This window comes from Dendrobates tinctorius, unplaced genomic scaffold (assembly GCF_039654945.1).
Source record: "Dendrobates tinctorius isolate UK_male_01 unplaced genomic scaffold, ASM3965494v1 ptg000124l, whole genome shotgun sequence".
Taxonomy (NCBI): domain Eukaryota; kingdom Metazoa; phylum Chordata; class Amphibia; order Anura; family Dendrobatidae; genus Dendrobates; species Dendrobates tinctorius.
The window spans coordinates 2,061,094-2,084,633 of record NW_027361792.1 but is presented as its reverse complement, the minus strand read 5'-3'; the positions used below and the strand labels follow the sequence as shown (position 1 = coordinate 2,084,633).

At 47.9% G+C, this 23,540-nt stretch overlaps 1 protein-coding gene across 8 annotated transcripts in view; it reads left to right on the top strand.

Annotated features, from left to right (window-relative positions):
* DGKZ (diacylglycerol kinase zeta) overlaps positions 1 to 23,540 on the top strand; it is a 207,778-nt gene that overhangs the window by 89,623 nt on the left and 94,615 nt on the right. For 5 of the 8 annotated variants that reach the window (XR_012219693.1, XR_012219691.1, XR_012219692.1 and 2 more), the window contains exon 1: positions 550 to 1,100. The exons of 1 other annotated variant lie outside the window; for it this stretch is intronic. Coding sequence is in view for 4 of the 7 variants with exons in the window: in XM_073541681.1 (XP_073397782.1) it covers positions 971 to 1,100 (130 nt within the window). In the remaining 3 variants the exon portion in view is untranslated. Of the gene's footprint in view, positions 1 to 548; positions 1,101 to 23,540 lie in introns of those variants that run through there. 2 more of the 8 variants (XM_073541682.1, XM_073541686.1) reach the window with 2 other exon arrangements.

Sequence of the window (23,540 nt, the reverse complement as noted above, 5' to 3'; positions counted from 1 at the left end):
GTTCTGTGAGTAGGGGGGCGCGAATACTTGTTCTGTGAGTAGGGGGGCGCGTATACTTGTTCTGTGAGTAGGGGGGCGCGTATACTTGTTCTGTGAGTAGGGGGGCGCGTATACTTGTTCTGTGAGTAGGGGGGCGCGTATACTTGTTCTGTGAGTAGGGGGGCGCGTATACTTGTTCTGTGAGTAGGGGGGCGCGTATACTTGTTCTGTGAGTAGGGGGGCGCGTATACTTGTTCTGTGAGTAGGGGGGCGCGTATACTCGTTCTGTGAGTAGGGGGGCGCGTATACTCGTTCTGTGAGTAGGGGGGCGCGTATACTCGTTCTGTGAGTAGGGGGGCGCGTATACTCGTTCTGTGAGTAGGGGGGCGCGTATACTCGTTCTGTGAGTAGGGGGGCGCGTATACTCGTTCTGTGAGTAGGGGGGCGCGTATACTCGTTCTGTGAGTAGGGGGGCGCGTATACTCGTTCTGTGAGTAGGGGGGCGCGTATACTCGTTCTGTGAGTAGGGGGGCGCGTATACTCGTTCTGTGAGTAGGGGGGCGCGTATACTCGTTCTGTGAGTAGGGGGGCGCGTATACTCGTTCTGTGAGTAGGGGGGCGCGTATACTCGTTCTGTGAGTAGAGGGGGCGCGTATACTTGTCTGTACAGGGTATTGTCATTAGGGGGAGCAGTTCCGTCAGTGCACATATAGTGGATTGTCCGAGGCAGTAGGAGTTGTCAGGCTGCTCTCGCTCTGTCCTATAGACTTGAGCAGTGCGTGGGTGTGTATACTTGTGCAACATTTGAATACGTTGACGGTAATGTTTGCAGTGTCACTGCAATGCTCGGTGTCCTGTGTAGGGATCCTTGCTTCTTCATTAGTCGTATAGGCAGGAGAGTGAGAGTAGTGGTCAGTCTGTTATCTCGGGAGCATGACTTGAGGAAGCCCTGAGCTGCCTGGCTTTTGGGGTCCGGCTGGGATGGACGGGGATGTGGAGTTTGCCAACACCAGCTCGGCAGCCTCCAGCGGCTCGGAGAGGACCCCTGAATCTGACAGAGCTGTCATCAGCCGGAGACACAGCGTCAAGACCTTCAGCGGGCTCCGCTTCTTCAGACGCAGGTGAGATGATAACTTCTGATTGTCCGACCATGCTGACTGTCTCCGTATCTCCCATAGCAGTGTATGGAGCAGCAGCAATAGGCCAGCGCTTTGCACTGATGTGGCAGGTGACGAATGGCTACAGCTGGAATCCCCCTTTATGTATAGTAGATATATTTTGTGAACACATTGCTTTGTTTTCACGGTTATTCTGCGCAGCGGCGCCCCCCCAGTGAACTTAGTATAGTACATAGAACTGGTCCGGCATTGCACCCACTGGGATCCAATGATCATAAAGTGATGGCATATTCTGGCAATTTTGTAAAATAGCAATACCCCTTATACATTTACAAGATCTCTGCTTGTTGTAAGTAAATGGAAACATTATTGGAGGCTGGAAATGTCGGAGGGTCATTCAGTGCTATCCCAATGCTTCAGCAGCGCAGATTATCGTTTGCTACAATGTATCGGTGCAGCAAAAATGTATTGCGGGGATTCACAGAGTGATAGCCTGCGATGTGACCGGGCTGTAGCCATGGTGGTTTCAGTGCCAGCAAGAGGAAATTGGGAAAATAATTTCATGTACTCCTCCCACATCTTAAAGGGGTTTTCCAGGAACAACGGAAATTGGCCCAAAGGAAGCAAAAGGCTAATGACCCCTGCAGCCAATCCCCCTGGCCTCAGCAGTGTTGCTATAGTGGAGACTGCTGCATAGAAGTAAACCGAGGCCAAAAGCACAGTAGAATCAGATAAGTTTTATGTCTTTGGTTTTTTTTAAATGAAATCTATTGCTCTAATTAAATATTTTCATCCCCCAGACTCTAAGGAAAGACCTGTCTCCTCTCCTGACCGTTTCCGTAAACACTTGTGTTCGATAATGTATCAACTCTAAGGCTGTGTGCACACGCTGCGGAATCCACTGCGGTTCCGGCCTTGCGGGGTGTACAGTACCATTATTCACTATGGGAAATGGAAACCGTTGTGCAGATGCTGCGGAATTTTCCGCGCGGATTTTCTGCGGTTTCTAAACCGCAGAAAGAATTGATATGTCAATTCTTTTCTGTGGATTCCACAGCGGTTTACCATCTCCTTCATTGTGGAGATGGTAAAACCGCAGGATAATCCGCATTTAAACCGCTGGTCTTTTGACCTGCAGATTTTGAAAATCCGCACGGATCGATCCGCAGCAGAATCCGCAGCGTATGCGCACAGCCTAAAGCAATTCCTTATAACTCTGTTGTTCCTCCTGGAAAAGCAGGAATAAATTGACAACTGGGCGTGTTGCCAGTCGGAGGCGTGTCCTAGGACAATATCACATTGTCCAGTCAGAGCGGATAATGCCGGATTGTGTAGAACTCGCCCCTGTGAGTGACCAGAGGAATGGGAATACCCACTTGGAAATGTATCAAGCAGAATTCTAGGAAAAAGATACTCCAGAGTTCTTGTATTAGGGGGGTGCAAGTATTTAGTAAAATGAACTTGCCAGGAGAGCGGACGGGGCCCCCTTTAATAGTAGTAGCATTACTGACACCCTGTTGATTGCAGGGGGTGTACAGATTTCTGCAAGCTCCATTTAGTTAGATAGTGCAGTCATTCAACTATTTCTGCAATAAAACCGCCGGATGAGAACTGACGGTGAGAAGCGCTCAGTATTGCACTGGGTTTCTCTGAGATCTCGGTGCAATGATCCCGATCCTTCCATCTTCTTCACACCCTGGAACGTTGGACTTGTGTCTGTGGAGGAAATTCCCTAAAGCTTATTATTGATTGCTGCAAAATACACTTTACAGATTCTCTTGCAGAATTGCATAAATCGTAAACATGGCGCCGACATCGCTGGAGCGGCGCCTGTATAGGGTATTTTTATTTTACAACTGGGAATATAGTACTTAAGAAGGGGTTGTCCAAATAGTTCACAATCCATTATAATCCCTATGTCAGGAACCCTGCACTGCACTTGCTCACTGAGCCAGTGCGCGTGTCCTGAGTACAAAAACCGTGCTCAAAGATACCTGTGGAGCGGGACAGCAGCGGGGACGATGCGTGCTCCAGGCTAACAGGACCTGAAGCACGTGACTGCTGGGGGCGTGGCCTAAGCTCCACAGAGCTAGGAGCTGCAGGGAAACTCCTAGAAAGGTAACTACAGGGCAATGTTACCAAGGGGCATAGACAGGGAAGTAAACCAGATCAAGTCGGGTCAAAGCACGAGATAGCAGGACAGTACCAAAAGGTTAGACAGAGCGGATAGTCAGGACGTAGCAATAGATCAGAAAACCAGAACGGGCAATGGATGGTACAACAGGGACAAACTGTAACGGAGTAACAATAGCCAAGCCAGGTGGTCAGAACCAGAGAAGACGATAGTGCCAAAACGTGAGACAGAACAGAGTGAGGGGACAGGCCGGGTCATACACGGGAATCAAACAAGCAACGCAGTTTACAAGCACACCAGGGGGGTCAGATACACAGCCAGAATAACAGTGTAGCTGACAGGGAATCCTAGTCTGGAGTGAGTATATATACCCCTCCCAGATCCAAAGAGAGGCCGGCAAAAGTTAACCCGGTGAGAACAGGACATTAACCATGTCCTAACCATGACTCCCTAACTTTCCTGAACGTTATTGACCCAGGCTCATAATTACCTGATATCAGATTGACGCTGCTATAAGCAGTAGTGTATCATACAATCAAGGTGGCGTTTAGTTAAACCTAAAAAATAAGCATTTAATGGCGTTAAAGGAAACTAGTGACTTGCACTAAATGTGTCATTTTTGTACCCCGGTGTAAACGCCGCTGTTCTCCTGAATCCGGCGATTTTTTTCCTTTCTTCCTGCGTGCCTCCGTTCTTCAGATATGGCCTCTTATTTCGGTTTATAAATCTAGTCTTCTTAGGTAAGTAGGTGTGGTTTATTGTGGACCACGCCCTCTTGGCTATCAAGACTAGATTTATATACAGGGAAGAGAGTACCCTATCTTAGGAACGGAGATGCACAGGAAAAAAAGAAAAATATCGCCGGATTCAGAAGAATAGCGACATTTACACAAAGTAAAAAAAAAAAAATAAAAATACATATTTATGACAAGGGACAGGTCGTCTTTACAGCAGAAATTCTAAATGTATGGATGCTGAGAATCTGACCGCTCCGACCACCATCAATCCCATGATTGAGGATCGCAAAGTCTACTGTGTGAAAGGAGCAGCAGTGAGCGTGTGCAACCACCGCGGCTGTTTTTCATCCTGACTTGCCGTTTTAGATTTGTCACTCTCTCTAGTGACCTTCTTGGTCATTCCATGTCATGCACACACTTCAACGTAACAAAACCCGGGACGTGAATGACCTCTCGTAAGTGACAATGGAAGATCTGAGAATCGGCTACGTTTTCTGTTTTCTTAAAGATGCGAAACAAAAATACCAGAAAATCACCTGTGACTGCAGTAAACTCCAGTGCTCCCTCTCTATCACTTTTCACTTCTGCAGGAATCCAGGTAGCTGAGATTTAAGGTGTTGTTTGTTGGGGTTCTTAGATGTCTAAAGAGGCTGTATGAGATTAGCTGAACATGGCTGTCTTTTTTTTTTTTTTTTTTTTGGGAAACAGCACCACCCCTGCCTTCAGGTTGTTTCTGGAATTGCACCTCGGCTCCATTGAAGTGAAAGTGAAATGCCACACGCAACCTTGTTACAATGGAGGAAAGCAGCCATTTTTGTCATTATACAACACCTTTAAAACAGCCAGTAGAGTTAAGGCGACTTTTTTTTTTTAACCCTGCATTTAATACGGTAGGTTTCTGGCATTCCGTATTCAACAAACTTTTAAAAGCCATTGTGTAGTGCGACTACAAAATGTTTCCGTAGTTTGGAGGACCTGTCGGGTTTGTGCATTACACAGGCAGCCTGCTGTTATAATTGGACAGGGTGTAATGCTTCATTTTTCCTGCGGGGGCACTGTGGGCTGAATAACCAGTGATTGGACATCCTGCGATCTGATCGTCTCTTTTCACGGGCAGCTACAAACAAATATCTCGAAAGTGGAGTCCGTCTTTGTGGATGCACTTTATTCTCCGGTTACTTTTGCGCCCCGAGTTTTGGGCCAGTTTCTTACAGGCGGCTCAATTGTATGTTGACGGCGCTTAGTCCTTGACGTTTCTCGCCATTAATAGGACTCGAAGCGGCTTCATTGTCTTTACGCTGGTCCCTAAAAAGTCCCGAGATTTCTGCCTTTTAGGGACAGGAACAAAGAAATAGAATGGGGTATTCTGATATAGTAACATCATGGATTATTGATAGGATGTGCCACCACTTTACTATGAGGGGGGGGGTCCAATCTCCGGGACCACCCGCCAATCCTTAGATCAAAGGATCGACGGTGGTGTTTCCCTTCTAGTCTGTTCCTGCAGATCGGTGCCTGGGGGAACTACAGCACGTCTCTACTCAAGAGCCATTTTTCAATATGTCCTCTTGGATCCAGACTAAGGGGACGTTTGGAGTGATGGCCGACATGCCTCAGGGGCACCTTTTACACAACACTGCAGGATCCGACTACGGTACGTAAGTTTGGATTGTAGTCTGTTACCATGGAGACAGATAACTGCATAGAAACTGTAGACACAAAAGATAGGTGATTTTTTTTCCAATGGAACAAACAATAATAAAAAAAAACTTTTGAAAAGGAACACACCCTTTTACACCCGTCTAAGGCCTGTTTCACACTTCCGTTTTTGTGTCCGCCAAACGGATCCGTTTCCGTTTTTTTGACGGAAACTGATGCAAACGGATCCGTTTTTAAAAAAACGGATCCGTTTTTTTGACGGATCCGCGGTAACCACTAATGGAAGTCTATGGGACAAAAAAAACGGATCCTGCAAAAAAATGGCGGATCCGTTTTTTTACGGAAACCAACGGATTTTGACGGATTTGAAAAAACGGAAGTGTGAAACAGGCCTAAGGGATTGTCTACTTATAAATATAAAAAATCTTGTACATGTGTTCGAAATGATCACTGAGCCAGCCCCCTTTTCTAATCACTGGACAGGAAGGAGAAGGGGGCTGGTTTGGCTAATCATGGGGGCAACCAGCCCCTTTCTCTATTCACAGGACAGAAAAAGGGGTCTGATTTTGGCTTTAGAAATGAAGTCAGCCAGCCCCCATCTATGTTTACTGGCCAAGTAGGATAAGGGGGCTGTTTTGGCTATGGAAATGAAGTCTGCCCCCTTTATCACTAGCCAGGAAGGAGAAGGGGGCTGGTTTGGCTATTGATGGGGGCAGCCATCCCCCTTCTATATTCACAGGACAGAAAAGGAGGAAGGTTTGACTGTATAAATGAAGTCAGCCAGCCCCCATTTATGTTACTGGCCAGGATGGAAAAAGAGGGCTGGTTTGGCTATTGAAATCATCAGTCATCCCCCCTTTTATTCGCTGGTCAGGATGAAGAAGGGGGCTGGTTTGGATATTGAAATCATCAGTCAGTCCTTTCACTTCACAGAACTGATGATGTTGTGACTCAGGAAACGCTGGGAGTTGTAGTTCTGCAATGGACTGGGTTTTGGCTCACCTGCTTTCAGGCTTGGGGCTTATTTCTCAGTAAGTTGGCTATGTGGTCGAGGTCCGGTGCTGGTCACCGGGGGTCTCTAGACTTGTTACTGAATTTGTCCTGGTATCTTTGTAGAATTTCGGAGGCAGCAGCACATTGTGCATTGAGTATAGTATTTAGTGTTTCAGAACTTGACTTTATCTTTGGGGGGGTGGGGGGGGATTGAAACTTTTGCAAGCACAGACATGTCTGGCGATCCATCACGGGGTCAGGTGTGTAGGAATCATGTTTTCTTGTTCAGCGATCAGTCATAAAGCCTGATGTGAATTAGTCAGTCTCTCCAACGTCTTCTATTGTTCCGCCTGTCACGGCGTTTCCTGTTTCTTCGGGGCGACACACATGGGGGGTCGGAGTGACACTGTTTACTCTGCACAGACGCTCTCCATCGCCTCTGTCTTTTTAGGAGAACAGGTGGGTGTGAGAGGTCACCCTAGTTCCCTCTCCAGCCCAGGGCTTCCTCATGTGCGGTGTCTTTAGGTATCTTTAGAGAACCCCGGTACTGATCATGGGGGGTGGAGGACATTTGCTGGATTGCTGGCCGCCATCCCAGGGCAAACCGTTTTTAACTCTAAAACCTTGAAATAAACTTTTTTTTTTTCCCATGTTCTGTATCTAAGACAAAAGAAAATAATTGCAAGTAGTTTTCATGAAACATGTCCTTTCGTTTGGTGTATCCAGCTCCTGCGCATAATTACGCGTCTCCATGGGAGCAGACTACGAGCGGATGTTGTGTAGTCGGAGTCCGCAGTCATCCTCTCCCCAGCTATCTTCTATAGCGGAGTCTGACTACACGAGGCTTGTTTGTAGTCTGTCACCACGGAGACGCACTGGTCTGCATAGGAGCTGAAGGCACAAAACGGTGTTGTTTTTTTTTTTTTAGGTCCATCGAAGCAATAAAATGATGGAAAATGACCTGTAAATTGTGATTATGTCTTTATCGGAGAAGTCTGTCTGACAACCTTTCTGTAACGGCGGCCACGTGCGTTGTCACCCAGCCTTCCTGTTTGTGCCGCTGTCCCCTGTGTCGCCCTATGGATGAATCCACATGGGGTGAGATGTTAGAAGATCAGCTACTTTTTATGGTGGCGGGAAAGTGGACATTAAGAAATATCACCCTCGCTGCGGAGAAATCCGCGCTGGACATTGACCTGCACCGTCCTTCTACGCTTGTAGCATTTCTGCAGTGCACGCCTTGGCGGTGTTTGCCGATGCAGAGGTTCCGCAGCAGGTCAGTCCCGCACGGACATCTCTTCCTGGATCTCGCTTTGTTCTGCTCCTCTGTTCTTCTTCCTACAAATGTATCAGCAAAGTTGAGCAGGAAGATTTGCAGCTGTGTGGTCGGTCCGGTGGTCAGACTGGAGCCCTGCGCAGTGTCATTGTTGCGGCATGAAGCGCGGATAACATCGCACCGGGGTCACTAAGAAGAGGCGCCAGGAACACGATCAGGTACGATCACTGATCCTGCGGCCGCTGACTTCTGACCAGGGTCTCGAGGACATGTTTGCTCTGGATCCGGATCCTCACCATCTGATCGGACCGTGTCACAACCAGTAAGAGCGTGACCCAGTTGTCAGATTACATTTCCAGAGGCAGATATCCGGAGAGGTGCCGGCTCATCTTTTTGGCAGATCCCAAATGTTGCTGCTCCAGACGGCCGGACCCTGCGGGGCACGATCACGTCTATTCATACACCGAGCAGCGTGGAACTGGCACAAGCTGTTACAGTAGGGTGGGATCAAGTCCTCGCTTGCCCCCACGCCGTCACAACACGGGCTCGCCTCATCTGTTCCTTTACTTCTGTGGTTTTGGGGATTTTTATTTTGCAACGGCTTTTTCTTTCAATGAAAACACAGAAATAACGCATCATCCCCTGTGGGGGCCGATGGAAGGGCACGACCCACCTGACCATATTTCGTCAGGTCGCTGTATGTGCTTGATCTGTAAGTTTTCTTTTAGCTTAGGACCTACGTTACAATAAAGAGGAGGCGCTGTCTTCACATTTGCCAAGCTGTGCCTTAAAGGGGTTGTCCTTTTTGGCATCTGTATAAAATGGGGTTATGGTGGATTATCTCTCAGGCGGACTCGAGCTGTCCATCAACTACAAGGGCGGCCATTCATTCATTTTTCTGGATGCCACATGTATGCCGCAGCCGCCTCTGCTGGGGTTGGCTTCCCACGGGTTCACCCAGCATGTCAATATATTACCTATTCACAGGATAGTAGCTCCGACCACTGGGACCAGCACCGATTCCCACTCCCCTTTGATGGAGCGATGGTCGAGCATGCTCACTTCTGCTCCATTCATTGTCTACGGGACAGGTGACCGGTTCCACGTATCCTAGTAAATGATGGCGTTTCGCCAAGCTTTAACATCCCTTCCAATTTCCGGTCACATGCTGACTAGTCACACAGGGCTCACAGGAGGGGAATTTCGGGGTCCAGATTTTTTTTCTGAGACTGGACAGCCCCTTTAAGAATCACCGGAGGTCTGGGAGTTCTTCTTTGCAGGCCGGAACTTTAAAGGGGACACAGTGATAGATTAAAGCTGGGTCCAATTCATTCTTTGGATTTGCAGGGGTCCGAAAACTCAGACTGTCAACGATCGTTAGGGGTCAACACTCCTTTTAAATTGCCCTAATCTTGAGGTTGTCACTTCGGAATACGCACAGGAGAAGACATTTTTCCCATCGCCAGCTACATTTTCCCGCCAATTTTTTTTGGCCTGCAGTAACCATCATCAGCGATGTTTACGTGTAGCAATAGTTGATATATTTATTTCACAGCGAATGTAATGATTATCAAAAAGTCTAAGTCAAGCCAGAGTTTAAATTGGCTCTATATGTTTGGTGCACCCTTACTCACATATTGATAAATGGGGGCACCCATCACCTATCGCGCCGGGACCCCAAATAGGACACATTGGAAAGCGATAATTAGCCGGTGTGTTTACTGCGGCTTCGGGGTATTCCAACCATGGATGGTTATGGTACCGGATATCCCAGGAATGTCTGATAGACACAAGTCGTCAGCTCTCTTTTTATTTCAATGGGGGTTGCGGAAATAAAAATGGATGCCCCTCCAGGCGGATTGGTGGTCTGGGGACCCTCATTTTAGCTGTGGATATGCCATGAATTGTCCAAGGTGGATGAATTCTGGCAGAAATTTCATTTATGATGGGCGCCAACATTTTTTGCTTTGTTTCTTTTTATCCAGACACTTTTTTTCAAAAAGGCGTAAAATGCGCCAAGGTCAGGAGCCAGATATGGCACAGGTTTTGTAAGCTGCGGGCGGTCTAACGTGTGCACAGTTTGCGCCGTTATCGCCGTCTCCTACAATATCGATCGTCATTGCCACAGAAGCTTTTCATTCTCCGATGTTACGTGCCGCGTTCCCAGGTGTCGGGCATTGCGCCATTGTCTCGCTTTAGCCTTGGCACCAATCTGAAAGTCGCTGCGTGTGGTCTGCGTATAAGATCTGTCCACTGTGATGAGTTTATGATGTGTGAGGATCCGCCGGTGTTTACTCCACATTCCTGCGTGTCCTGGCAGCGCGGATTCACTTGTAGATTGGGTTACTTAGATGAGACTTGTCTGGTATCACTCAGCGTTCTCTGGTTACAAACCGTACCAGTCACTACTCCTCTACCCTTCATCAGGACAACGCCTGTGCACGGCGCAGCAGCCGACGGTCCAGATCCAGGACACGACACTTGAGATGCTGCTGGAAGGCATCAGAGTTTGCTCTGTGTGTGTGTGTGTGTGTGTATATATATACAGTGGGGAAAAAAAGTATTTAGTCAGTCAGCAACAGTGCAAGTTCCACCACTTAAAAAGATGAGAGGCGTCTGTAATTTACATCATAGGTAGACCTCAACTATGGGAGACAAACTGAGAAAAAAAAATCCAGAAAATCACATTGTCTGTTTTTTTTCATTTTATTTGCATATTATGGTGGAAAATAAGTATTTGGTCAGAAACAAGCAATCAAGATTTCTGGCTCTCACAGACCTGTAACTTCTTCTTTAAGAGTCTCCTCTTTCCTCCACTCATTACCTGTAGTAATGGCACCTGTTTAAACTTGTTATCAGTATAAAAAGACACCTGTGCACACCCTCAAACAGTCTGACTCCAAACTCCACTATGGTGAAGACCAAAGAGCTGTCAAAGGACACCAGAAACAAAATTGTAGCCCTGCACCAGGCTGGGAAGACTGAATCTGCAATAGCCAACCAGCTTGGAGTGAAGAAATCAACTGTGGGAGCAATAATTAGAAAATGGAAGACATACAAGACCACTGATAATCTCCCTCGATCTGGTGCTCCACGCAAAATCCCACCCCGTGGGGTCAGAATGATCACAAGAACGGTGAGCAAAAATCCAAGAACCACGCGGGGGGACCTAGTGAATGAACTGCAGAGAGCTGGGACCAATGTAACAAGGCCTACCATAAGTAACACACTACGCCACCATGGACTCAGATCCTGCAGTGCCAGACGTGTCCCACTGCTTAAGCCTGTACATGTCCGGGCCCGTCTGAAGTTTGCTAGAGAGCATTTGGATGATCCAGAGGAGTTTAGGGAGAATGTCCTATGGTCTGATGAAACCAAACTGGAACTGTTTGGTAGAAACACAACTTGTCGTGTTTGGAGGAAAAAGAATACTGAGTTGCATCCATCAAACACCATACCTACTGTAAAGCATGGTGGTGGAAACATCATGCTTTGGGGCTGTTTCTCTGCAAAGGGGCCAGGACGACTGATCCGGGTACATGAAAGAATGAATGGGGCCATGTATCGTGAGATTTTGAGTGCAAACCTCCTTCCATCAGCAAGGGCATTGAAGATGAAACGTGGCTGGGTCTTTCAACATGACAATGATCCAAAGCACACCGCCAGGGCAACGAAGGAGTGGCTTCGTAAGAAGCATTTCAAGGTCCTGGAGTGGCCTAGCCAGTCTCCAGATCTCAACCCTATAGAAAACCTTTGGAGGGAGTTGAAAGTCCGTGTTGCCAAGCGAAAAGCCAAAAACATCACTGCTCTAGAGGAGATCTGCATGGAGGAATGGGCCAACATACCAACAACAGTGTGTGGCAACCTTGTGAAGACTTACAGAAAACGTTTGACCTCTGTCATTGCCAACAAAGGATATATCACAAAGTATTGAGATGAAATTTTGTTTCTGACCAAATACTTATTTTCCACCATAATATGCAAATAAAATGAAAAAAAAACAGACAATGTGATTTTCTGGATTTTTTTTTCTCAGTTTGTCTCCCATAGTTGAGGTCTACCTATGATGTAAATTACAGACGCCTCTCATCTTTTTAAGTGGTGGAACTTGCACTATTGCTGACTGACTAAATACTTTTTTGCCCCACTGTATATATATATACGGTGCACAGAGCCCTCCATAAAAATCACTCAGCCGGAGGGGAGCCGCCCAGCGGACACTTCTGTCTGCATTTACTGCAACCTGTCCTGGTCTACTTGCCATCTCATCTGCGAGTATGGGAAGATGAGCTTTTCTTGCTAGATAAGCTTTAGGAGTCCAGTGGGCGGTCGTACTAGTGTATGACAACCATCCTTGTAGGAGAGTGCACCGATGGGTGTCAGGGACTGAGTAGGACCCTGCACCGGAGTCAGTCTCTCTCGGATTTCTATCCTCCATGTTTATCTGATACATATGGTGACACTCCGTAGCAAATAAAGAACTTTCTATTTGCCATCCGGATGACGTCTTGTCTAGTTGGGGACCCATTGCTGATGGTCTGATCCTCGGCGATCAGAGGTCACTGTTTCCTATGTCTCTGAATCGGAGGTTTGCAGGCTTTCGTCTTGCCGAGATTTGTACATCTTGGCGACATTTCCCCATAGATTGTGTAAAGGAACCATTGCTGTAAGGGAACTCCGCTTGGAATGGCCACACAACATCATGTAATTTCCTGCTGTATGGGTGGATGCTACAGCGGTAGTAAGGTCGGTGGGGGCAGGGATCCCATTATGTAGGTCAGAGGAAGCTAAGCTGTACAATATTATCCAGGCCATATTCAGATGGAGCAGTATATGATCACTGCAGCCTGATATATCGGCCCCGGAAAGGCGAGCGTTGCATCTGAAGGCTAATCATCGCAAGTCCTGCAGTAATCTCCGGGCCAGGTACTGCATGCACACTGACACTGCTGCACAGCCATGGTGTGTCTGCTCTGCGGAGCCTTCTCCTCTTCTTTGTCAGAGACCCAGGAGCTGTTAGTTTTGCAAAAACAAGGAAGCGCTATTCCCTATAGAGATGCAGAATGGGCAGTAAAAAAAAAAACTGCTCCGGATTTCCTGCACATTTCGCCCTTTACTTTGTAGAAGGGAAAAAACAGGTGGTGAAATCTGCATCTTCGGTTCTCAACTCTTTGTTAATGTGGATGACACCTGCTGAATCATCCACCGGCCGCAGTGCGGACACCGCGAATGCACGGAATATTTACCCTTGTTCTGTGCATGCATCGGTCTCCATCTCATTTTAGGGATCTCTATCCTGAAACATCAGCGATTAAAACTAATGACTGAGGGTCGGGTGTAGACTGGTGCATGGGCAGCACAAAATTGGTTCCTCCGTCCACAAAGGCACGTTGCACATGTGCTGGTAACTACTGTAGTGGGGATCAATAACTAAAGGTTTAGGAAGACCTTTCCCAAACTAAAATGTGATCTGTCAGGTTGGAAAAATGTCTGCTGTGGTTGGCGCAAACTGGTCTTAGTGAATCAGGCGCGTGGTGACCCGGCGCATGCGCAGTGTCTTTTTCACTTTTATGGGCGCAGAAGTACATTTTGTTCAGGTTCCCATCTAACTTTTTTGGGGGAATCATTATCTTGATTGTGTCATAAAGCCGATGACCTTGGAAATTTGATGGAGGCTGGTGCATGCGTCGCACGGAGGACACTGCCAAAACGACTGCATGTGCCGCATGAATAACTGCGAAAAAGACTCAGTGCATGCGCAGCACGAAGGACGCTGCGAAAAGGACTCCGTGCACGTGCAGCACAAAGGACTTTGCGAAAAGGACTCTGTGCATGCACAGCACGAAGGACACTGCGAAAAGGACTCCGTGCATGCGCAGCACGAAGGACACTGCGAAAAGGACTCCGTGCATGCGCAGCACGAAGGACACTGCGAAAAGGACTCCATTGAAGCGCTGGATACTGCTGTAGTTTGGATTGTTAAATATAAATTGTAATAAGATATTTGCATGTCATTGTGGGATGAGTTTTATAAGGGTAGCATCCAGTGATGGGTTTCGAGGTTCGCTGGATATGGCATGTGGTGGCTGTGCCCCGAGTGATCTCCGTTCTCCCTCCCTCTCCTCCTCCATCAACGCATTGAACCGTTTGAACATTGACGTTCTTGAAGTGTTTGGGTCGTACTCTACTTTTTTGTCTCGGCTCAGGTGTAGACCAGCGGCCCTTGCCCCCTTGCTATACAGCCGCCATCTCTAGCCAGGTCCTCTTGGTCTCATCCATCAGATTGCAGCAGAGAAATAAATCTCCGGCTGTTTCTACAATTACGGACGTTTCGTAGCTCAGAATAGATTCTTCCCAGAGCACATGACGTTAATGTAAAACCTGAGTAATTGACGGCGTCCGGCCTTTGCATACCGCTGACGGATTTGGATGTCGTTTCCATAACTGCCCGTGATCTGCTTGCATTTTGGTGATCGGCCGCAGGCCGGGTTACCTTTTGTCCAGCTGTTCCCGCTCACACCTGCCTCTTGCTCCTCGCGACTCTCTTGGCCATTCTTCATATTGTCGTCATTGTTTCTGGTGAAATATGCCTTTATGTGATGGGACAATGGAGTCTATAGAGGATCGGTCCGCTCTCCTGACGCCTCTGTTGTAGTAAATACCTGATACACTGTAACTATTCCGTAACATCTTTTCTTAGAATGTCGTCTTGTTCCGATCCTCTGTTTATTCTTCCTGGAAATGTACGAATAGAATAGAACTTAGAGGGGAAACTTCAGGAAGCGCAAGTTATCACCTATCTACAAGATGATCACTTCTAGGTCAGTAGGAAAGAATCAACCACTGAGACCCCCAATGATTGCCAGAACGTGGCACTCGAGCCCCCATATCTGAACGGACAATGGGCTCAACTCAATTCAGAACTTCCTCTTGCGGCAAATAAAGCGCCGCATGTGCGATCACCTCTCCTGTCACTGCAGATCGGGGATCAGTCAGGACAGGATATCGGGGGATGTGTGTGGATCCCATTTGTCGGTCATTTATGGCATATCCTAATTAAAGGGGACCGTCAATATCGGACTACATTTGGGATTCGCCTTGCTAAAGATAAGGTTTGTCAGCACCTCCTAAAATAAATGTGCAGATGCAAATCTGCTGTAACTGCAATGCAAAAGCGAAAAAATAGACGGCTGACGTAACTTGCGGCCGGTAAGGTGCAAGTAGTCATGTAATATTTGTAGTATTTTATATTGCATCGTTGCTACATTGTTATTTGGGTCACATTGTATGACCCCATCTGCCATTTTTCAAACTCCTAGGTATAATGAGGCAAAGTCTGCGCACATTTGTTTTTCCAGCGGCACATCATGAATCTGTGACTTTTTTTTTTTTTTTCCCCCCCGACATATGGGCCCACACAAGGTGATCAGAATGTATATATGACAATAATGCAATACAAAATACTTAATGTGCGCACATCTTGGCGTCCTCATGATGCTGCGTAGTTTTGTGTTTCGTGAGTTACTTTTGCTTCCTGCTGAGAACATTACTATAAAAAGGAGCCATAAAAGGTTTTACCACGTTCAAGTCACAGCGTTGCCCTATATATAGTGTTTGTCGTCCTGCCAGTTTTACGACATTACACGTCAGTCCCGCTTTTTTTTTCCCTTGGAAACAGGGATGTATTTTTTTTTTTTTTTCTTCACTATTTCAGTGACAGTTCCCCATTTGGCTGGTGGCGGATGGAGGGGAGACGTGACGGCCATGTGTTCATACTGTTCAGAGATGTTTGGCTTCTCGGCCGGAGTTTTACTTTAAATGGTCACTAATGTTCCAACAAACTTCACATCAATACAACAAGCAAATATGATAAACCTTGTAATAGATCTTATCAGAGGAGTATGTCTTTCTCCACTTATGAGGCACGTCTTCTCCTCTCCTTTGCCTCCTGAACTCTTCAGTCTGAAAAACTGCTAAAATGTATCTTGCTCAAAGGAAGATTTACTGTCTACTCACTGAGGGGTCAGATTACAGCTAGTCTGTGAGAAGGGGAAGAGAGACACACAGACCACATGATGCTTTTTTCCAGTAAGTGTTTTATCTCTTCCAAAGCTGGATTCAGAGCAACATAGCATAGTACTGTTGTATAATGTCTTCCATTTTGCTGTTGCTTTCTAGTAAAAATTTGTAGCATCTCAGAGCTATGTGGCTTTGTATTGATGTGTAATGTACTCTATTCTACTGCTTTCTAGTAAGTGTGTATCTCACATAGAGCTGTATTCAAAGCAAGACTGCTCACTACTGCTGCTGTTATTTTCTAGTAAGTGTTTTATCATAGCCCCTGAGATATCCTGCTTAGTACTGCTGCAATATCTCATCTCTGTTGGTATTACTTTCTAGTAAGTGTTTTCTCTCACACCAGATCTGGATTCACATCTGCACTGCTCACTACTACTTTATAATGTTCGTTCCTAGTAAGTGTCTACCTCACGTCAGAGCCAGATTCACATCTACACTGCTGAGTACCGCTCTAGATTTTCCTCCAAGCGGGGTGTGCTGCATAGAGACAGGGGAGCAGTAATCCCTCATGTCTGTGCTGTATACGGTAGATAACATAGCAGCCAGCCTCTACTAAGTAGGTCAGAGACGCCTGAAATGGGGAAAACTGGTGAAAATGCCGGATAGTCATATAATGGCCGTAAAAAGTGTTCTTCCTCATGTGGACGCTTCCTTCATACATCGCTCTGCCACCGCAGATGCCAGAGTACTATCAATATTATTATAGCTGTGTGTGGAGCATGCAGTCCCCTTTTATGTTGCCTTTGCTGTTGCTGCACAGACTCTTGTGACCGGAGACCGCAGGAATGGGCCGCGCCGTGCGGTTAGATACCATTCTGTCTGCGGAGATCGTCCGCAGCTCAGTGTGAGGTTGTAATGTTTTCTATTATTACACTTTTTATGAAGCTTCTTACAAACAGAATTACTTGCACTTCGTTTTATTACCCAGTAGAAGCTGAATATGTCGCCGAGCCAAGAAGCGAGGGGGGAGAGCTGCGAACGCTGCGCTGCTTCTCTCTACCACCTAGCACTGACCAGGGTAGCAGCAAGGATTTGGACTCCCCAATGGTCGTGAGCCAGGGAAGAATTTGGCATGGTCCATGAAGTTTTGCATCGCTGGGAATCTAGTTCATATCTCACTTTTGAGTATTGATGTGGCACTGATTATAGAGTAGGTGCCATAGACACTAGATATGGTGGGTTTTTTTTTTGGATAGATGGATCTGCAAGAAGAACCATCTGCAGTGAAGCGGTACAGCCTGCTAATTCCTGCTGCAGCCATCCTGATAATGGGGTTCTTCATGGGACATATTTGCATCATTTTGGGGGGGATACAAGCTCTAGTAACCAAAGAGGAGAGCCCCTAAAGGCGGCCATACTAGTGATGTCAGGGGCCGGTGCACACAGGAGGCAAAACCCCGGGGTGGATAATATCTAATTTCTCTTATGCAGATGTGTCCGCTCAGAAATTAACCTGCCGTGTTGTGTGCGTTGCGGATTTGTTTTGAAATCATTTATTTTTTTATTTATTTTTCCAATATTCTCTATCAGAGTTAGATGGAAAGTCCAAATCTGCCGCAGATTCACGTCCAAAGACTTTATTTATTTTTGCAATTCAGATTCAGGAGGAGAATCCACAGTAGATGTTGAAATCCAAAATTTGTGCGGATTCTGGTTGCAGATTAATTCTACCCTAAAACGGATGATAGGAGTCGTAGCTGACAGGACGGGCAGCAATGTTGCCAAAAACATCTTACAACTCTTGCATTGAAGCTTTCCAGGAGAGGCTTCCGGCTCCTTACTGGTTCCCAGTCAGCGGACTTCTTCCCCTGTCGGATTTTACTTGACCTGGAGACAAGAATGGTGGCAATGTCGCTTGTAGGCAGGAGACGTAGATCGAAAACATCTTGTGTTGGTTCTTGGAGGGGGTGTCTAATGTTCCTCCAATCCGCTCTCCTCCTGGTCTCCGGGGGTCGGTGCTTCTGTAATGATTGACAGATAAGACTAATCTGGACTCTTCCTGTTGCTGTAAGACGCCCCCGACTCCATCCAAATGCACCAATTCTTCTAACTCAAGAGCAGCGCCTTCAAGTTGTGCAGCAAAGAGCTTGCAATCGCATGTTCCTCTGACAGACTGCAGAGGTGGCCATTAACCTGGGCAATGAGCAGTAAATTATAAGATTACAGAATCCGCTCTTGAGAAGAAAGCATTGTTTCACAAGAGGTAAATTGCAAAGTTGCTTGTGTTTAGTTTACAATCACTTTGGAATTTTAACCATTTTAAGACGTCAACCCCTTTAAGCAGAACACAAGCTGCCATAACCAGCATCCTGTATTCTGCCGACAGTGACGTAACCGGCGTCCTGTATTCTGCCGACAGTGACGTAACCGGCGTCCTGTATTCTTCTTCTTCCCTTTCTTCCCTTTCTTCCCTTTCTTCCCTTTCTTCCCTTTCTTCCCTTTCTTCCCTTTCTTCCCTTTCTTCCCTTTCTTCCCTTTCTTCCCTTTCTTTCCTTTCTTTCCTTTCTTCCCTTTCTTCCCTTTCTTCCCTTTCTTCCCTTTCTTCCCTTTCCTTTTTTTTCTTCCTTCTTTTTTTCTTCCCTGCCCGCGAGGGCTCACAGTCTACAGGGATGGGTGAGGATACAGTACGAGAGGGTGTATTTTGCCAACAGTGACGTACCCGGCGTCCTGTATTCCGCCGACAGTGACGTACCCGGCGTCCTGTATTCCGCCGACAGTGACGTACCCGGCGTCCTGTATTCCGCCGACAGTGACGTACCCGGCGTCCTGTATTCCGCCGACAGTGACGTAACCGGCGTCCTGTATTCTTCTTCTTCCCTTTCTTCCCTTTCTTTCCTTTCTTTCCTTTCTTTCCTTTCTTCCCTTTCTTCCCTTTCTTCCCTTTCTTCCCTTTCTTCCCTTTCTTCCCTTTCTTCCCTTTCTTCCCTTTCTTCCCTTTCTTCCCTTTCTTCCCTTTCTTCCCTTTCTTCCCTTTCTTCCCTTTCTTCCCTTTCTTCCCTTTCTTCCCTTTCTTCCCTTTCTTCCCTTTCTTCCCTTTCTTCCCTTTCTTCCCTTTCTTCCTTCTTTTTTTCTTCCCTGCCCGCGAGGGCTCACAGTCTACAGGGATGGGTGAGGATACAGTACGAGAGGGTGTATTTTGCCAACAGTGACGTACCCGGCGTCCTGTATTCTGCCAGCAGTGTCGTAACCGGCGTCCTGTATTCTGCCAGCAGTGTCGTAACCGGCGTCCTGCGTACTGCCGACAGTGACGTAACCGGCGTCCTGCGTACTGCCGACAGTGACGTAACCGGCGTCCTGCGTACTGCCGACAGTGACGTAACCGGCGTCCTGCGTACTGCCGACAGTGACGTAACCTGCGTACTGCCGACAGTGACGTAACCGGCGTCCTGCGTACTGCCGACAGTGACGTGTCCTGCGTACTGCCGACAGTGACGTACCCGGCGTCCTGTATTCCGCCGACAGTGACGTACCCGGCGTCCTGTATTCCGCCGACAGTGACGTACCCGGCGTCCTGTATTCCGCCGACAGTGACGTACCCGGCGTCCTGTATTCCGCCGACAGTGACGTACCCGGCGTCCTGTATTCCGCCGACAGTGACGTACCCGGCGTCCTGTATTCCGCCGACAGTGACGTACCCGGCGTCCTGTATTCCGCCGACAGTGACGTACCCGGCGTCCTGTATTCCGCCGACAGTGACGTACCCGGCGTCCTGTATTCCGCCGACAGTGACGTACCCGGCGTCCTGTATTCCGCCGACAGTGACGTACCCGGCGTCCTGTATTCCGCCGACAGTGACGTAACCGGCGTCCTGCGTACTGCCGACAGTGACGTAACCGGCGTCCTGCGTACTGCCGAAAGTGACGTAACCGGCGTCCTGCGTACTGCCGAAAGTGACGTAACCGGCGTCCTGTATACTGCCGACAGTGACGTAACCGGCGTCCTGTATACTGCCGACAGTGACGTAACCGGCGTCTTGTATTCTTCTTTCCTTTCTTTCCTTTTTCTTTCCTTTTTCTTTCCTTTTTCTTTCCTTTTTCTTTCCTTTTTCTTTCCTTTTTCTTTCCTTTTTCTTTCCTTTTTCTTTCCTTTTTCTTTCCTTTTTCTTTCCTTTTTCTTTCCTTTTTCTTTCCTTTTTCTTTCCTTTTTCTTTCCTTTTTCTTTCCTTTTTCTTTCCTTTTTCTTCCCTTTCTTCCCTTTTCTTTTTTTTCTTCCTTCTTTTTTTCTTCCCTGCCCGCGAGGGCTCACAGTCTACAGGGATGGGTGAGGATACAGTACGAGAGGGTGTATTTTGCCAACAGTGACGTACCCGGCGTCCTGTATACTGCCGACAGTGACGTAACCGGCGTCCTGTATTCTGCCGTCAGTGACGTAACCGGCGTCCTGCATTCTGCCGACAGTGACGTATCCGGCGTCCTGCATTCTGCCGACAGTGACGTATCCGGCGTCCTGCATTCTGCCGACAGTGACGTAACCGGCGTCCTGTATACTGCCGACAGTGACGTAACCGGCGTCCTGTATACTGCCGAAAGTGACGTAACCGGCGTCCTGCATTTTGCCGACAGTGACGTAACCGGCGTCCTGCATTTTGCCGACAGTGACGTAACCGGCGTCCTGCATACTGCCGACAGTGACGTAACCGGCGACCTGTATACTGCCGACAGTGACGTAACCGGCGTCCTGCATTTTGCCGACAGTGACGTAACCGGCGTCCTGCATACTGCCGACAGTGACGTAACCGGCGTCCTGTATACTGCCGACAGTGACGTAACCGGCGTCCTGCATTCTGCCGACAGTGACGTAACCGGCGTCCTGTATACTGCCGACAGTGACGTAACCGGCGTCCTGCATTCTGCCGACAGTGACGTATCCGGCGTCCTGCATTCTGCCGACAGTGACGTAACCGGCGTCCTGTATACTGCCGACAGTGACGTAACCGGCGTCCTGTATACTGCCGAAAGTGACGTAACCGGCGTCCTGCATTTTGCCGACAGTGACGTAACCGGCGTCCTGCATTTTGCCGACAGTGACGTAACCGGCGTCCTGCATACTGCCGACAGTGACGTAACCGGCGACCTGTATACTGCCGACAGTGACGTAACCGGCGTCCTGCATTCTGCCGACAGTGACGTAACCGGCGTCCTGCATACTGCCGACAGTGACGTAACCGGCGTCCTGCATACTGCCGACAGTGACGTAACCGGCGTCCTGTATACTGCCGACAGTGACGTAACCGGCGTCCTGCATTCTGCCGACAGTGACGTAACCGGCGTCCTGTATACTGCCGACAGTGACGTAACCGGCGTCCTGTATACTGCCGAAAGTGACGTAACCGGCGTCCTGTATACTGCCGAAAGTGACGTAACCGGCGTCCTGTATACTGCCGACAGTGACGTAACCGGCGTCCTGCATTTTGCCGACAGAGACGTAACCGGCGTCCTGCATTCTGCCGACAGTGACGTAACCGGCGTCCTGTATACTGCCGACAGTGACGTAACCGGCGTCCTGCATTCTGCCGACAGTGACGTAACCGGCGTCCTGTATACTGCCGACAGTGACGTAACCGGCGTCCTGTATACTGCCGACAGTGACGTAACCGGCGTCCTGTATTCTGCCGACAGTGACGTAACCGGCGTCCTGCATTCTGCCGACAGTGACGTAACCGGCGTCCTGTATTCTGCCGACAGTGACGTAACCGGCGTCCTGCATTCTGCCGACAGTGACGTAACCGGCGTCCTGCATACTGCCGACAGTGACGTAACCGGCGTCCTGTATACTGCCGACAGTGACGTAACCGGCGTCCTGTATACTGCCGACAGTGACGTAACCGGCGTCCTGTATACTGCCGAAAATGACGTAACCGGCGTCCTGTATACTGCCGACAGTGACGTAACCGGCGTCCTGTATTCTGCCGACAGTGACGTAACCGGCGTCCTGCATTCTGCCGACAGTGACGTAACCGGCGTGCTGCATACTGCCGACAGTGATGTAACCGGCGTCCTGTATACTGCCAACAGTGTTGACATCCACCAGCAGAGGAGACTTTTCGGCGCAGACTCCAGAGATGTCCATGATAATGCCGGTCTGTAAGGGCTCGGGATATCAGAGGGGAATCTCCAGATCCACCTGGAACAAGGAAGTAAAACTTTAGTCCCAAGTTTTTCATTGTTCTGTAGGGCAGGTCGGCTCTCTGCCTTTGTAGATAATTTGACATGCCTTGACCTTGTAATAATCTTGCTCTGTTTGGATTATTTTTTTATCCTTTTTTTTTCCCCACCAGATTTCTATAAATGGCCACTTTTTATGTGTCTCCTATCAGGTCAGCAGTGGATACTGATAGTTACATCATGGCTCAAGTATTCTCTCCTTTAGTTGGAGAAAAGTGAACATTAAAATATCAGCCAATTCCCCAAACTGCTGATATGTAAAAATGTCACTTACTTTCAAGAGTTAATGCTGTGGGAAACTATGCAAAAAAAAAAAATCTGGGTATGAATCTACTTTTCAGGAATGGTCCACACAGGATGGAATTTTCCCTTGCAAAATCTGCAAGGGTTACGTGGATTCGGCTGCAGATTCACAACAGATTTTACCCTGCAATGTGGATATTTGCGCCGTAGATCAGAAGCATCTTCTATTGGCTTATGGCCCCGCATGCTATCAAAATGTATGCACACTTGGCCAAGATGAGCGTCCATGTGTATGCGGCAGGTAGGGGTGATATCTAAGTGTATGGACCCTTTTATCCGACCATCACGGGTAGTTTCATTGGGATCCTGGTAGACACAGAAGCAAGTGTAATACCAGGTTCTCACCTGTAGATGTCACCGGTGCTTTCCATGTCAGTTTTGTGCCTTGCAGCAAGAGCAATATCCACACCCGCAGGGAATTGCTGCGCTGGGGCACCGCTGAGCATTTACATCTCCGGCTGCAAGAAACCTCAACTAAACCCCGAAGTACGAATCACGTCTTCAAGGACCGATAACTTTTGTCGCGTGGACATTGTCATTTCTCACTTAAAGGGAGCGTTTACGTTAAAATAAAAAAAAAATCAAACCTTTTCTGCTTGTTAACTCGCCCACTTATTCTGCTAAAGGAGACGCCCTATTTATTACGGTGTTCTAAAAGTCAGAATAATTCAGCGTTTTGGATACGAAAGTCAGATTGCAAATCCCTGCAGCAAAAAATGAGGGAAATGTTCCTCAAATGTCCCTTTAATTCAGTTGTTTTTAAACCGCCACCTTTAAAAAGGACGTGTCACTTTTTGTAATTTTTGTACCCGATGTGAACGCCGCCGTTCTCCTGAATCCGGCGATGTTTTTCTGTTCTTCCTGGGCCTCCCCGTTCCTGAGATATGGCGTCCTCTTCCTCATATATTAATCTAGTCTTGTTAGCCAAATGGGTGTGGTGCTCATCTCTTCTGAGTCTTCTTGAGGGCTACGCGCACTTAGTTAAAAAAAAAAAGACTGGATCGATATACAAGGAAGAGAAAGCCATATGGAGAGGCGCAGGAACAAAAGAAAAACATCGCCGGATTCAGGAGAACGGCGGCGTTTACACCAGGTAAA